Here is a 17,307-nt window from a genome sequence, read left to right as displayed (position 1 = left end):
ATTGGCTTGAAATATGGCACATAGACAAGTAGAAAACATGATATCTGGTCTACTAGCAGTCAAATAAAGCAATGATCCAATCATCCTCTGTAGCTTGAAATATCCACACTCTTTCCTTTCTTGTCTTCATCCAACTTGGTTGCAGTAGACATAGGTGTAGATGCAGGTGAGCTATCCACCATACCAAATTTTTTAATAAGTCATTCACATATTTGGTTTGGCTGATGAAAATACCATCACTTCTTTGACTAACTTGAAGGCCAAGAAAGTAACTCAATTCTCCCATCATGCTCATTTCATACTCACTCTGCATTAGCCTAGAGAATCTTTGACACAGCTTTTCATTTGTAGATCCAAAGATGATATCATCCACATAGATTTGAACTAGGATCATATCTTCACCATGCTTCTTGTAGAAGAGAGTCTTATCAATAGTACCTCTGGTAAAACCATGTTTGAGTAGAAATTATGACAGTGTGTCATACCAGGCTCTAGATGCCTGTTTCAATCCATATAGAGCCTTGAGTAATTTGTAAACAAAGTTAGGGGATTATGGATCTTCAAAGCCAGGTGGCTGTTGCACATAAACTTCTTCTTCTAGTTCACCATTAAGAAAAGCACTCTTGACATCCATTTGATACACCTTGAAATTTTAGTGTGCAGCAAATGCCAGAAAAATTCTTATTTCTTCTAGTCTTGCAACAGGAGCAAAAGTCTCATCATAGTCAATTCTCTCTTCTTGTGAATAGCCTTTAGCAACCAGCCTTGCTTTGTTTCTAGTAACAATTCCATTTTCATCCATTTTGTTCCTGTACACCCACCTAGTTCCAATTATGCTTATATTCTTTGGTGCAGGAACTAATTTCCAGACTTTATTTCTCTCAAACTGATTCAGTTCCTCCTGCATAGCACATATCCAATCAGGATCAAATAGGGTTTCTTCAGTTTTCTTGGGCTCTACTTGAGATAGAAAACATGCATGTAGGCATTCATTAGTAGTTGCACTCCTAGTTCTCACACCAGCTGAGGGATCACCAATAATAGATTCTACTGTATGACTCCTATCCCACTTTCTAGTGTGTGTTTGTTGACTAGTGCCTTCATCATTTTCTTCAGTATTACCATGACTGTCATTTCCATTCTCTTCTTCTCCCCCTGAGTTTGTGCCATCAAATTCAGGTGTCTGAAGAGAGCTTTCATTCCCATGATTTTTTCCAGAGGTCTCTTCATTTGTCACTTGTTGTGCCACAACTTCATCTTCCTCATCAGAATCACTATCAATGGTTAGATTTTCAAATGCAAGGGTTTCAACATCATTTACATCAAGGCATTCCAAGCCTGGACACTTGTCATCATCAAAAGTCACATCTGTGCTTTCCATAATTTTCTTTTGATCAATCACATAAACTTTGTAGGTTGTTCTTTCCAATGAATATCCCAGAAAAATTGCTTCAAAAACTTTAGAGTCAAATTTTCCTACATATTCAGAGTTGTCTTTTAGAATATAACACTTGCTTCCCAACACATGTAGATGCTTCACTGTAGGCTTCCTGTTAGACATGATTGAGTAGGGTGATTTGTCATGAGCTTTGTTGAAGAGATATCTGTTTTGAGTGTAGCATGCAGTATTAACAGCCTCTTCCCAAAAACTAGTTGGCAATTGAGCATCTTGTAGCAAAGTTCTAGCAGCTTCAACCAATGTTCTATTTTTCCTCTCAACTACTCCATTTTGTTGAGGTGTTCTAGCTGCTGAAAATTCTTGAACAATGCCTTTGCTTTTGCAGAATTCACTTAATGTTGAGTTTCTGACTTTTGTTCCATTATCACTTCTCAATCTTTTCACACTAACTTTTCCTTCAACTTGCTTCTCAATTTTCTTGATGTGCTCAATTATAATGTTTGGAGTTTCATCTTTAGAGTACATGAACTCAACCCAAGTGTATCTTGAAAAATCATCAACCATGACAAGGGCATATTTGTTCCTTGAAATGGACAAGACATTTACTGGCCCAAACAAGTCCATGTGAATAAGTTGCAGAGGTGCACTTATGGAATTTACAGTTTTTGACTTGTGACTAGATCTTTTCATCTTTCCTTTCTAACAAGCTTCACAAACTTCCAGTTGAGTAAATTCCAGACTGGACATGTCTCTCACAAGCTCCTTTTTGACTAAGGTGTTGATTGCTTTGAAATTCAAGTGAGACAGCTTCTTATGCCATAATTTGCTTTGCTCTTCTGATACCTTGGTGTAGAAACAACACACTCCATCCTTATTTGTTGAGTCTAAGTCTGCAACAAACAAGCTTCCCTTTCTTACTCCTTTAAGAGCAATTTCACCAGTCTTTTTGCTAATAAAAGCACAATCTTCTTTGTTGAAAACAACTTGAAAACCTCTGTCTGCAAATTGACTAACACTTAGGAGATTTACTTCTAATCCAGCAACTAGTGCTACATCTTCAATGAAAATATTTTCAGAAACAATCATGCCATATCCCATTGTGAATCCTTTGATAGTGTCTCCAAAGGTCACCAAAGGGCCAGCCATCTCCTCAAATTGTGATAGCAGGGCCTTATCACCTGTCATATGCCTGGAACATCCACTATCAATGATCCACATGACCTTCTTTCCTTTGCCCTGCACACAATGAGGATTAATTGTGTTTAGTTACCCAAACTGTGTTGGGCACTTTCTTCTTGTTAACAGATTTTGCAGAGGTAGAATGAGAATTTTTAGATAAAATGGAATTCATAGACTGTTGAGCATTTTCCCTTTTAGATATAGAACCAACTTTTGATTCTATGAGATCAATTCTCAATTTGTGGCAACTCTTCATCACTTTCATGTTGCAGGGAATGCAATCAAACTTGTCACAGAATGAATAGGGATCATTAGCCTTAGCTTTATTGTACTTGTAGACTCCTTCAGGTGGATTGCTAACAATCTTTTTACAAAGATGAGTTAGGTGATTCATTGATTCACAATTCTCACACCTCTTTCTAGGAGCATTTGCAACATAAGCAAAATTATTGCTTTTGTTTATCCCAATCTTTCCATTTCTATTCTTCTTTTTCTTTTTGACATGTTCAGCTTTAATCTCCTTCACAGACTCCTTAGTTTCTTGATTGGCTTTTGGTGTTTCAACAGAGATGGAAGACTGAGTTGTCTCATCATTTTTCTTTTCCTTGTCCTCATCAGCTATCTCCTGTTTGATGATCAACTCTTCTTCACTGAAGTTCACTTCACATGCCTTGAACAAAGGTGATTCAACTTTCTTCAGAATAATTGGAACATCCTCAGTTTCAGTTGATTTTCCTTTGTCACTGATAGACTTCTTTTTGTTGTTCAAACCCTCATAATCAAGACCAATGGCGATGTTTGCACATGGCTTGTTCTTTTCATGATATTGGCCAATCAAATCAGATGCATTTTTGAAGGATTTCAGCTTCACTTCATTCTTCTCCAGCTTTTCTCTCAATACTGCTTCAATTTCACTTGCAAACTTTAATTTGTTCTTTAAGTATGAATTTTCTTGCGTAGCAGTATCAAGCTCAACCAGCAACAATTCAGTCTCTTGTTTTTCACTCTCAAGTTTTTCATTGATCTTTTTCAATCTGCTAACTTCCTCATTTGCAGCAACCATGCTTGTATGAATGTGGAATATTTATGTGCTCATCTTTTCAACAGTTTCCTTATATTGACTCACATTTAAATCAATTGTGGTACGAGTTGGTACCTGTGATTTAGATAATGAAGAGTCTCCTTGCTCCAAGGCCATGAGTGCATAGTTTCTAACTTCTTCATCTTCATCATTATCTGAATCATCCCAGCTTTTACCCTCAGCAATATAAGCTTTCCCTTGTTGCTTCTTTAGAAGAGCATCATACTTTGCTTCCATTTCAAGATAGGCTTTGTCTTTCTTTGCCTTCTTGGGTTTCCTACATTCTGTAGCAAAATGGCCCGGCTCATCACAATTAAAGCACCTTATGTTTGATCTATCAACAGATTTATTTCTGTAGCCATTTTTGCTATCAGGAGTGTACTTCCCTTTTCCTTTCCAGCTGCTGTCTTTGTTGAAGGACTGTCCTTTGCTCTTGAAAAATCTTGGTTTCTTCACTCTAATGTTAGAGAATTTTCTAGCCAAGTAAGCCATTGATTTATCAAGCTCATCAAGCTCATCAAGAGTGTAGAACTCATCTTCTTCATCCAATTCCAGTATGACTTGCTCTTTAGTGTCATTGGCTCTTTTCTCACTTGTAGAAACTTCTGGAGTTTGAGATCTTTGCTCATCATTGGAGGTTTGGCCATCATTCACAATTAGTGCACTTGAGCCGTCCAGTACATATCCTTGACCAGCCCTTAATGATTTCTTTTGAATCATTTTAAGTTCATAAGTTTTCAGAACCCCATAAATCACTTTCAGTGTGATTCTACTCAAATCCCTTCCTTCTCTGATTGCAGAGATCTTTTGTTCCAAATGATCAGGGAGAGTAAGCAAGAACTTCAAATTCACTTCTTCAACATCATAAAATTTATCATGAAGCTGCAAGTCATTTATCAGCTTATTAAACCTTTCAAATACATCAGTAATACCCTCCTTTGGTTTAGCCATAAAACCCTCATACTGAGAAATCAATATCCTTCTTTGATTTGACATAACCTACTCAGTTCCTTCACAAAGTATTTCAATCTTTTCCCAGATCTGTTTAGGAGTGTCACAGTTGACAATGTTATTATACATTACATTGTCAAGTGACTCAATTAGTATCAGTTGCAAAGCACTGTCTAGGGAAACTTTCTCTCTTTCAGGTTCAGTATACTCAGAGGGATCCTTATGAGCATAATGAGATGGAATAACCATATCTTCATCTGTGGTTTCCTCAACTCTAACCACAGGAGTGAAGGGCCCATTCTTGAGGATACCAATGTAAAGGCGATTGGCCATTCTTATAAACAGCAACATTTTCTTTTTCCATAAAGTGTAGTTGGCCTTATCAAAGGGAGGAATCTTGATACTACTGATTTTCTGTGTATTCATTTTTCCAAGATCTAATCTGTTTACTTTTAGATTTTGCTCTGATACCACTTGTTAGGTATGAATACAATACAGAGGGGGGTGAATGTGTTTTGACTTAAATGTATAATTTTGATCGACTTTGTCTTTAGCAGTTGGTTGTTAACAATGATTTAGTAGAGTAGATGTTAAACATAAATAACTGTGCAAATATGTAAAACAAAGATCTTCAAAACTCACTTAATTTTATATTAAAAATCAAGCAGTGTTTTGCTACAAAATCTTTAAGTTCTTGTTTTAGAACTTAGCTTCTTTCTTGAGAGAGAACTTGCAATTTTCTATCTTTATTGTTCTACTTAACTAGAGGACCAGTGTTAATTTTATAACTCAGTTAACTTCTGGTTTACACAGTGGATAATAAACATGCTATTAGCTTTTCTAAACTGTCACTTGTCATTTCTATTTATAGAAAATCAAATCTTCCATTTCTGGCTTAGCATATCTTTAGCATCCCGTGATTACTTTAATCTCCTCTGTCAGTTAATCTTTACCATTGATCTTGCACATCTCTCAAGCTGCTTTTTGTAGACTTGTCAATCCAGCTATGTGAATTGTTTGTTGATTTGCAACCTTGAATATTGAACTGTTCTGCAATTCTGTACTTAGAGAAATTTCTTCACTTCGAGATCTCCAATTAAGCTGTAGAGAACTCGACATCCCGATAGGCATGTTATCTCTGAAACTTCATTGTTGACTTGACTTATCGACAACTCTCAGTTCTCTAGTGAATTTTGGTTTATCGATAAGTCAGAGTTCTCTATTGGACTTTGGCTTATCGATAACTCGGAGTTCTCTAATGAATGTGCACTTGTCGATATCTCTGAGTTCTCGAATGGGTATCTGACTTATCGATATCTCCAATAGCATTTCCTGAGTTCTCGATAGACAATTCCTGAGTTCTCGATAGGTCTTTCTGAGTTCTCGAATGACTTCTCTATAACACTAATTCTGTGACTTGTAGAGATCTTGACTTAGAATATTTTACACCAAACAGATTTATTCAACTCCAAACTTCTTCATAATTCTTCTGAGGCATGATCTTCTTGATCTTCTTCCAGATAGAATTCTTAGGCTTGACACTGTTTAGAGAAAAATGCTCCAGTCTGCTCCATTTATATTTTACAGACATTAAGTGTTACAAGTATGAATTACATATTAAGATTACAATACAACTAATTTTAGGGTTGTCAGTATGACTTAGTCTTGTTATGATACAGGCATGTCTTGCACAACAGTGCATTTTGATTGGTGTGGTTGTTGTGAATGTAGGGGTCCACTGTTATAAAGAAGTGTAAGACAATCAAAATAAACTAAACCTATATAATTTTGTACTTAGTATGTGCCCATGAACACACCACAGAAAAACCATTATTTTTATATGGTAACAAACTAGATTAGTTCCCGGGCCGATGTCCGGTTATATTATAATTATTATTTTTTAATTATTTTGAAATAGCTTAATTTGAATTATATATGATAATATAATATTTTTAATACATAATAATGATAGTAGAATAAAATTATAAATTCAAAAATTCAAAAAATAATATTACCCAAATTATAAATATTGATTATCAATTTTTTATTAAATATTAAAATATAATAATGAATATTGGTGTAAATAAAATTAATTTTGAATAAGATAAAATTAGTGAAGAAAATAAAACTATTAAAAAATATTAATTTAAGAATATAGAAATGAGGAAGAAAGAGAATGAGAAATAGGTAAAGAGAAATGAGAAATGGGTGAGAGAGAGAATTAGTAGAGGTAATAAATGAAAGAGAGGGGTTAAAAGTAAATTAAAAGTAAATTAAATGAGGAGGGGATTGTTAGTGGAAGATGATATCAGCAAAATTGATGAGAGATTGACACAGAGATTTGATAATGTAAACTCTTATAGGAGAGCTTGACACATAAAATATGATATGATGATATAAACTGTACTTTGTTTTAGTATAGCGTAGATGAAGTGAAATTTCGTTACATGAGGATTAGGGTTGCGCATGGGTTGAGTAAACCGGCCAACCCGACCCAGCTCAACCCTTTTTCAACCCGAAAAACCCGACCCAACGTAAACCGAATTATAGATGGGTTGTTTTTTAATCAACCCGATATAAATGGGTTGGGTACGGGTTACAAATATTTTTACCCTAACCCCACCCAACCCGATTCATTAATATATCATCCATAATTTTATATAATTTTTTAAGTTTGATATGTATTTATACCTCTTTTCATATATTTTCACGTAACTACAATAATATCTTAATTTTTTAAGTTTGATATGTATCATATGTTTTCGCGTAACTACTACAATATCTTAAATGGTTTGTGTATTTTTTTCTAACCCCAATATCATATTAATATTTCTAAGTAATATGATAGAAATTTAATTTGTTCAATTTATGTTTGCATATTCATTTTCGTTTACAGATTTATGGTTAATTTATTTGGGAATGCATGTGATTTATGATATGATATACATTACCAAAACTATGATGTTAATCAAATTTTAATATTAGCACTATAATTATAAGTTATGCACATTTCATTTTTATTTAAATTTTCAAAATGAGCGATAATAAATAGTTTTTAAATATTTTTTATCGAATCATTCAACCCATCCAAACCGACCCAACCCGACTCAAACCGATGTACGACGAGTAGGGTTGGGTTATAAACTTATATTTTACGGGTTGGGTTAAAAAATTTCAAATCGATTTAATTGGGCTGGGTTGTAAAATCGCCTCTAACCCAGCCAACCTGATCCATATGCAGCCCTAATCAGGATCATCAAATATAGTTAATATTATGCAGCTAACTAAATTTTAGCTAACATTAGGATTTATAATGTTGGCTAAAATTTTAGTTAATAATAATTTTTCACTTAAATACAATTTTAGTTTACATCATCTTTTTTATTAAATTTTTGACAAGTCATATAGATTTTTAGTTAATTTTACATCATCTCTATAATTAAATTTTTGACGGGTCATATAGATTTTTAGTTAAGGGGTTTTTCTCATTGGGCATGATTAGCCACCACCATTGATAATATTCTAATGTATTAAACTGATTCCCAATTTTTGTTTTGACTTATAATCTTATAATTGAATATATTTGGTTTTATAAATTTTCAGATGATCAATCTAGAACGATAAATGATAAACTCTTAATCATTTAGTTATCCAACCGTACTCGATTTCCAAATTATTTATTTAAAATAAAATCATTTTTTTAAAAATCAGTTTAACATATATAGGTCAAACAGAATACTGTAGCTATTTTTAATTATCAGGAACTTAACTGACAATTATTTTTATTGAGAACTTTAAGCCTAATAATTTCCACGTCACCCTCACATCTCCTCATTTTGTAACTTATCCGATGTTCCTTCTAGTGAGCACGTTTCCCAATACGTTATAGCAGCGTGTAAAATTGATCACTGCCCAAATCGAATTCCATCACTCGCCTTGGTCTTCTTACACCAACTTGACTCTCTCTCTCTCTCTCTCGTCTCTCTCCGACAAAACGAAATGGAAAGCCTAGACAAATTATCATCTTCAGCAAAAGCTCGATCGCGCCTCTCCGTAATCTCTTCCCACCTTTTCGCTTCTTCCTCCGCCGCCGATTCAATTCTCGAGACTTCCGTCGTTTCCGCCGCGGTTCCGCCACCGCCGAATGTAGCCGGAACTTTGACGATCGTCGATGATCGTACCGGTAAAAAGTATGGGATTCAAGTCTCTGATCACGGTACAATCAAAGCTACTGACCTTAAAAAGGTACTTTACTTTAAAAAAAGTACTAAATGGATATTCGATAAATGAATAATCTCTATAAATTATTAGTTTTATCCTACGGATAGTGTGTTTTTAACCTAGATAAATGGATAAAAACTTAGTATAATAATACTTTTCACTTACTCTGGTTAAATGAATAACCTCGGTAAATTAGTACAACTTCTATTCTTTCTACCTTAACACGATAGAATGAGTACTTAGAAGTTTAACGGTATCCATATTATATTTTGTTTTGTTTATTGTGGATTAGTGAGTTTGTTACTTATTGGTAGGAGTTGATACACTAATACTTTGGGTGCTGCTAATAATTGAATACATACAGATTTCGACAGGAAAAGATGACAAGGGACTCAAACTTTATGATCCCGGGTATATTAATACAGCACCTGTTAGATCATCAATTTGCTATATTGATGGTGATGAGGGGATCCTTAGATACAGAGGTTATCCTATCGAGCAGTTGGCTGAGAGCAGTACTTTTCTTGAAGTTGCATATCTTTTGAGTAAGACTGCTTACAAAACAATTATGTCACCTTCATTTTTACCATTGTTTAACTTAGTTATCAAGGCATTTATCTTATTAATAATCTCAATCGATGGGAACTGTAATGACGGTCATTCAATTCTAGTTTCAACGTTATGTTTCTTTGTCTTGTGTCCGTATGTCGTTTAAGATGATCATTTTATTGATCTTTCTAATGCAGTGTATGGGAACTTGCCTTCTAAAGGTCAGTTAGCTGATTGGGAGTTTGCTGTTTCACAACATTCAGCTGTTCCGCAAGGAATCTTGGTATGCTTTCTTTATATATTAGTATTTATTATGAGACAGAGACATTGTTTACATCAGATTACTCAGTTGCGCCCAATCACGCGATTTTTACTTGATTGAGATAAATGACGTAGTAGATGCAGCTCTTTTGTGCATCAAGGGCACCAATATGATCTAATGTTAAGCCCTCAGTTTAGGATAATTGGAGTGGATTGTTCAACAAACTGCTTTTCCCTGCTATTAATTCTGGATAAGTGTAGAAACAATGAATCTGATGTATTAAATTTTAAAAACACTGCTACTGGTATTTCAGGATATTATACAAGCAATGCCACATGATGCACATCCAATGGGTGTTCTTGTCAGCGCGATGAGCACCCTCTCAATTTTCCACCCTGATGCTAATCCTGCTCTCAAAGTAAGAATATCATCCAGCAAAATCCTCTTATCATTTGGTTTTTATCCTTTTACAGAAATTAATATATATGTCAATCCTCATTTAGGTATTTCAGTTCAAGATGAACACTTAAATTAGGTGTTACAGTATAATGTTTTTTGGAACTACATGTTCCCCAGCCTCATAGCGTTATATTATGTTAATAGTAAAATCTCATTTTGTATCTTGTTGGTTCCACAGGGCCAGGATTTATACAACTCTAAGCAAGTGAGAGATAAGCAAATAGTGCGAATACTTGGGAAGGTACGGCATCTTCATTTTGTGTTACATAAATTTGTCTCTATAGTAAAACTGTGTAACTAATATACAGTTTATCTTCTTATGAATTTTAACATTGCCAGGCACCAACTATTGCAGCGGCAGCTTATTTGAGAATGGCAGGGAGGCCACCGGTTCTGCCTTCCAATAGTCTGTCATATTCAGAGAACTTCTTATACATGCTAGATTCATTGTAAGATATGCAATTTCAATCTTTTGATAAATTATTAATACATTGAAACTACTATTTTTTAGTGTTCCAGAGTGAGTTGCATCACGTGATAACTTTCCTTTTATCTTTTGTGGACCAGAAAATAATTAAATAGAACTACGCATTTCAAATTTAGCATGCGAACTATGACAAAGCATATTTATATCTGTAATTTTATAGTCATTTACTCAAAAGTTTTTAAGCCAGAGTCAGCCAGGAATTTAATTGAGAACTTGAGATCTATTCAAGGGAACAGAGCTAAATAAGTTAATTGGAATTTGTGGGGTGAGCAAACCCACTTGCTCATTCTTTTCTTTTGAATTTATGCTGTTGTAGGGTTTATACATACGTGACCCCAATTAACTTGCACATTTTCTAAATATTGGAATCAGGTAGAAATTTTTATTGACTACTAGCGGCTCCTTTGATATTCATCTTTATATTATCTGCTTGCATTAAGATTACCTATGTATAAAAATATATATGTGTTTTTTCTATATTCAAGTAATTATGCATTCATGATTAATATTTGCGCTCTAGTCCCTGTTTATTCACGAACTTCTTGTAGGGATGAACAAATATCTGTAGTAGCCGTCTCTCTTTGATCTTTTCGTGATTATTTATCTCTTTTCTTGCAGGGGTAATAGGTCATATAAGCCGAATCCACGACTAGCTCGTGTCCTGGACATTCTTTTTATATTACACGCAGAGCATGAGATGAATTGCTCTACTGCTGCTGCCAGGCATCTTGCATCAAGGTGTGCATTATAAGTGTGTTATGTAAACAAGAAGCATTCATGATATCTTAAATCTTTTATGTCTCTGTATTTTCAGCGGTGTTGATGTATACACAGCTCTTGCTGGTGCTGTGGGAGCACTTTATGGTCCGCTTCACGGTGGAGCTAATGAGGTATGTAAATTTCTTAGAATTGGAATAGAACATTCTAATAGTTTTGTTGGTAGTATTAACCTTTTACTGTGACTTACTGACAATTACTTTAGATGTAAAGGATCAAATTCGATGTTCTACTGAGACACATTGATGATTAGTTTTGCATTGGTTCTTTATATCTCTGTCTTGGTTACTGCAGGCTGTTCTGAAGATGCTCAGTGAAATAGGAACTTTAGACAAAATTCCGGAGTTCATTGAGGGTGTGAAAAACAGGTATAAAAGTAACAAAGTTCGTTCTTTTGCGATGTTTTAAATACATCTTTTCATCACCTGGTCATTTTTTTAAATGTTTCTGGTTCAACCTTGTTTTCTACAGGAAGCGGAAAATGTCAGGTTTTGGTCATCGTGTATACAAAAACTATGACCCCAGAGCAAAAGTGATAAAAAAGTTGGCAGAAGAAGTTTTTTCTATTGTTGGCCGGGATCCTCTCATCGAGGTAGGTGTGCTGATGTGGACATAGTTCTGTACGGACTACGGAGTATAATGTTGTGTTTGGTTGGAGTGTATATAGGGGGGGGGGATGGAAAGTAATTCGTTTCGTATGTACTATCTTATGCGTAAAAATTATTGATTTTCGATCCTTCCTCCAATCTATTCCTAACAAATCAAACTATTACTTTAAACCCGGAATTGTTGAAGGGATGCTCCATTCCCCTACTTTTTTTTTTGAAATCCTCCATCCTCCCTCCACTTATTTTCTTCACAATTCAGAAAATTTGTGCTCCCTCATATAATTGCACACTTCCGTCCTACCTCATTTACACAGTAAAAATTTGTGAACTGATAGCATCTTATGATATAAATTTTTGATCATATTTCTTTAGATATTAGAACTTTGAAATCTTCTTAGTTTTTGCATGTTTTATTTCATTTACTGTGAATTATAAAATAATTTTTTTTAAGCTCATCTTCGAGTTAACTCTGTCCATAGAGCTGACTCAAACTCAAGCAATGCTTAACAACTGATATTACATGCCATTTTTACCAGGTGGCTATAGCTTTGGAGAAAGCTGCACTATCAGATGAGTATTTTGTCAAACGGAAATTGTATCCAAATGTTGATTTTTACTCGGGTTTAATCTATAGGTATGAACCAGGCGTTTTAAATATTATTCTCTTCTCGATAATCTTTAAATTAATGACTAACAATATAATCAGGGCAATGGGTTTCCCGACGGAATTCTTTCCTGTTCTGTTTGCAATTCCTCGAATGGCTGGTTACTTGTCGCACTGGAAAGAATCTTTGAGTGATCCAGACACAAAGATAATGAGACCTGCTCAGGTTAATTTTTTACTACCTCCTCCAGTTTAATGTTTCAATTTATAGCCGATCTGTGTAATGCCATTTCCTCAGTGCCAAAAGTGTCAAATCAATGTACAATTCAATATAATTATTATTTAAAATTAAATAAAAGACTATTGTGGTTTGTTGCTAAATCTGCCATCTATTCGAGGATATTAACATTAATTTTCATTTAGAAAAAGAAGTTAAGGGGTTAACTGAAATGAAAAGTGTGGTCTGTTGGTGGGAAGTCATTTCATCCGCAAAATTTAAGGTTTTTGTTCAGTATGTACGTGTAAAATGATGTACACAGTTTCTTTAAATTTATTGTGTTAATTAGTACGGCAGACGAGGTTTCAGTTGATGTGCTGTGCTCGTAATTTATGGAACTGGAAATATAATACTACGGCCGCACAGGGTATTCATTGTATTATGTCAACATTAAAATTGTACCTAGTTACAAGGTCCAACTGGACTGTGCTGTGTGCCGATGGGATCAAACTTGCAGGGTTTTCTTTTTTACTTTATTTTTGTCAAGTAACAGTGCATCCAAGTAGTAAACCCTAGAGCGAGTGAGCGACATTTGCATTCTTCACAACTATCTGGAGTGATTAGTGCACCAGAGCTATCCCCATTTGCATTTGCATGGTATGATGCTCAGACTCTTTTAGAAGGATCGGACACAGACACAAATCGGAGTGTCCGATTCTTTGAACTCTAAAATCAAAGACCCGGGGACACGTTTTATAAGGATCCGACACTTGGATTTGGACACGGCAATAGTATATTTGGTATATTATGATAATTTTTATACACAAATACCTATCATTATATATAAAATAATATATATACTTTTGAAAAACAAGGGTAAAATAATATATATTATAGATATAAATTTATATTAGGTACAATATCAAAAGTTAAAGGGTTAAATATAACAAAATACTAGAGATAGGCTATCAAATGTCTGAGATGAAGTGTCCAATTTTCAAATGTCACTTGGATTCGGATCCAAGTTTCGGTGTCGGTGTCGTGTCCTGTGGACACGACTACGGCAGGGTTTTCTGAAGAGTCCGAGCATCATTGCATGCTAGTTTGTGCTGTTTCTGGTCTTGCTGTCTACCTTTTGATGTCATGATAACTGTCCTAAAATTATTTGTAGTCTCCTCTCCAGCTTACATTCTTTATAAAATATATGACTATGCAGGTTTATACTGGAGTGTGGCTTCGTCCATATATTCCACAGCGTGAAAGAATGGTACCAACTGATACAGATAAGCTTGGCCAGATTTCCGTATCAAATGCAACAAGGCGCCGCCTAGCTGGTAATGGGGCTTAGGCATTTTATTTGTTGCCCGAAACACAAGTTATAGTGGCAAATAGAATTACCTTTCTTTAAGGTCATCACAAGAAGACATGTGGTTCAAAAGGATGAATAAGGTAGAGCACATCTGGCAGCTCCTAGAATATCTTTCATTATTAAACAGATCATACACTAGGAGTAGTTCAGAATTTGAGCATTCAATTGTTTATCAAGAAATTTGCATTTATTTACAGCAGTATAATTCTAAATGAATATTGTTATACAATCAATAGTATGATAAATTATTTAAACGAGTTTTTCATGAATTCTTGTTTGAGAGTTTATATAGTGCATAATATAAATGATTACAAGAATGGATGGTCAAATGGTTCATGCAAAATTAGATACCACTCCCTCTGTCCCATTAATTCTATATGTTATTTTTCAGCACGTTTTTCAATGCTCATTTAAAACATAATTCTATTATATGTTAATTTTTTTTTTCTGAATAAAAGTTTTATGTTTAAATTTTTATTAAAAAAAATTATTTTAAAAAAATATTATGAAATTATACTTTATAAAAGTCTTGAAATACGCGGAAATAATAAATATATAGAATCCGGTAGTAGCATTTTGGGCTGGTCAGCTTGGTTGTAGAAATGGTATTGCATATTTAAAGTAGAGTGTCGCTCATAAAACACATACACATACGAGTTGTGGTAGTTTTTGCCTTTTTGTACCCGCATATTAATTTTGGTAATTATTTATTTTTGACACGTAATATACATTATATATAAGGATATGATCTAATCAAAAATATATGTTTTCTCATGTTTATGAATATGTTGTATTTTTTATGACAACATATACAATGACCTAACTGCTAAAGCTTGTTATATGGTGTCTTTATTATAGCAATATAGTAAATTTGTCACGATATGCAAGGATGCAATCCTCGCATGTATTTCTTCCCTCCCTTGCCATTTCCATCCATTTTATTATCATGGCAACACAAAGCACATGCTGGTAGGCGGTAGCATACCCGGGAGACACAAAAATATTTATACCAGGTAAACAGAATATAGTATCCACTAAATTTTGTTAAAAGGCGTATCACGTTCGGATCTTCTTCTACCAGCTTAATATTTTAGAGACTGTTTATTTAACATGTTATTAGAATTCGATTTAGGGAGTGGATTTGGGTTCAAATTCTTCCACCTCCGTTTGTTTAATATAAATATTTGTATTGGCATTATTTATGTATGTTTTCTGGTCAATTGATACGAAATATGTATCATATAATTGAGGGAAAGTATTGAATCGGATAAGATCATGATCATTCCTTCCTCTGTCATCTTAAATTTTGGAGAAGCTGGTTATTTAAGATTTTGTTCATTTAAAATTTTGTTCGAACATTTCTCTTTCATCTTAAGATTTTAGAGTGACTAGTTACTTAAAAAGTTTATATTTATTCCAAATCCATGTCCGTCAGTCAAATACATATAAAAAAGAGGGTGGTACGAGAAGGCAAGTCATGGGAGCTGGGGTGGGATTTGATCTTGTTTCCGTTAACATTGTTAAGATAATTATGTAAATAATTAGCTTAGTCAAAGAGTATATATTGTTACCTAGTTATAGGATAAGTTGGTTGTTTCCTAGTTTATTGCCTAGAAGTATGCCAGGATTATGGCTTGTATATTTGTATAAATATTAATGAGCAATGGAGGAAACATTCACGGAAAACATTCTTTTATGGTATCAGAGCCCTAGGGCGATTGTCTTCCGCTGTACCCTACCTTTTCCTCTATTCTTCTCTTCTTCTCTTCTTCGTCTCTAATTTTTGCTATGGGGGAACCAAAATCCTCGTCCCACTCCTCGTTCCACCCTGCTCTTACTGTCAACAATATCAAAAACAATATTCCGATTGTTCTTGAATTGCAAAACTCTCAGTACTCCACATGGGCAGAATTATTTAAAATTCATGCTCGTTCTCACAAAGTGTTAGACCATATTATCCCTCCGCCTAAGGGGAAGGAGAAGGTTCCTGTCACTGATGAGGAAAAGGAAACTTGGTCTACTCTGGACGCTGCTGTAATCTCGTAGATTTATTCCACCATCTCCAATGACCTATTGCTTACCATTATCGAACCAGATGCTACGGCTATGGAGGCATGGGATAGGTTGCGTGATTTATTTCAGGATAATCAGAATTCTTGTGCCTTGACTCTTGAACATGAATTTTCAACCACAAAGATGGAGGATTTTCCAAACGTCTCGGCCTATTGCCAACACCTCAAGAGTTTCTCTGATCAATTGAGGGGTGTTGCGGCACCAGTGGATAATAAACGATTGGTTATCCAATTGGTTTCTGGACTCACCGAAGCATACAAGGGTGTTGCTACCCTTATTCGACAGAGCAATCCCCTTCCTCTGTTTTCTCAAGCTCGGTCGATGCTTACACTGGAGGAGGCCGGACTCGCAAAGCAAGCCGCCACAGGGTCTGCGACAGCTATGGTGGTTCAGTCCCGTGACAATTCTGATGATGGTCATGTTAATACTGGGGGTTCGCGTGGCCGCACAAAGCAGAAAAACTCGGTGAACCGAAAGCAATCTGGTGGCAAGGGTGGACAACATTCTGGTGGCAAGGGTGGTTTTTCTGGTGGCAAGGGTAGCGGCCGTGGAAGCTCTGGTCAACAGCAGTGGCCGTCTCCTCCGGCTCCCTGGCAGCAGCCGCAGTGGGCACAGTACCCGGGTTGGGGATTGATGCCTCACTGGGCTACCCCTCCATGTCCATACCCCAATCAAGGCTGGGCACGTCCTCAAATCCCACCTAAGCAACCTGGTTTATTAGGTCCTCGTCCATAAGTCTATGCAGCTTCAACTCAGCCTATGCAGTACGCTTCAACAGACATTGAGTCGGCTATGTACACTATGACATTGCATCAACCCGACCCCTCGTGATACATGGACATCAGCGCCACTTCTCATATGACATCCTCCAACGGTAATCTCTCGTCTTACATTAATTTGAGCAATCATCCTAATGCTATTGTAGTTGGTAATGGTCATACTATTCCAATTAATGGTTGTGGTCATACTACTCTGCCTTCCCCTAATCCTCCCTTATCCCTAAACGATGTACTCCATGCTCCCAAACTCATAAAAAATCTTTTTTCAGTTCGAAAATTTACCACTGATAAT

At 35.3% G+C, this 17,307-nt stretch overlaps 1 protein-coding gene and 1 pseudogene across 1 annotated transcript; both read left to right on the top strand.

Moving 5' to 3' along the window:
- Positions 1 to 8,449: 8,449 nt before the first annotated feature.
- Positions 8,450 to 14,432, top strand: LOC141721064 (citrate synthase, glyoxysomal-like). Its single transcript, XM_074523805.1, has 13 exons — positions 8,450 to 8,855; positions 9,196 to 9,376; positions 9,578 to 9,663; positions 9,956 to 10,060; positions 10,280 to 10,342; positions 10,441 to 10,550; positions 11,207 to 11,326; positions 11,403 to 11,478; positions 11,660 to 11,733; positions 11,837 to 11,957; positions 12,510 to 12,607; positions 12,680 to 12,803; positions 14,011 to 14,432. Exons 1-13 carry the CDS (start codon positions 8,610 to 8,612, stop codon positions 14,140 to 14,142), a joined length of 1,536 nt encoding a protein of 511 aa, XP_074379906.1. The 5' UTR covers positions 8,450 to 8,609; the 3' UTR covers positions 14,143 to 14,432.
- Positions 14,433 to 15,951: 1,519 nt separating this feature from the next.
- LOC141719718 (uncharacterized) lies at positions 15,952 to 16,971 on the top strand (annotated as a pseudogene).
- Positions 16,972 to 17,307: the final 336 nt, after the last annotated feature.

Source organism: Apium graveolens, chromosome 4, assembly GCF_009905375.1.
Source record: "Apium graveolens cultivar Ventura chromosome 4, ASM990537v1, whole genome shotgun sequence".
In the NCBI taxonomy this organism is placed as follows: Eukaryota; Viridiplantae; Streptophyta; class Magnoliopsida; order Apiales; family Apiaceae; genus Apium; species Apium graveolens.
This window is presented reverse-complemented; position numbering and strand designations above follow the sequence as displayed.

Bases quoted from the DNA above. Each gene is read 5' to 3' on its own strand.
- LOC141721064 (XM_074523805.1), top strand. From the start codon at position 8,610: ATGGAAAGCCTAGACAAATTATCATCTTCAGCAAAAGCTCGATCGCGC. The intron at 10,551-11,206 runs GTAAGATATGCA...CTTTTCTTGCAG, and splicing joins TTATACATGCTAGATTCATT to GGGTAATAGGTCATATAAGC. The intron at 12,608-12,679 runs GTATGAACCAGG...CAATATAATCAG, and splicing joins TACTCGGGTTTAATCTATAG to GGCAATGGGTTTCCCGACGG.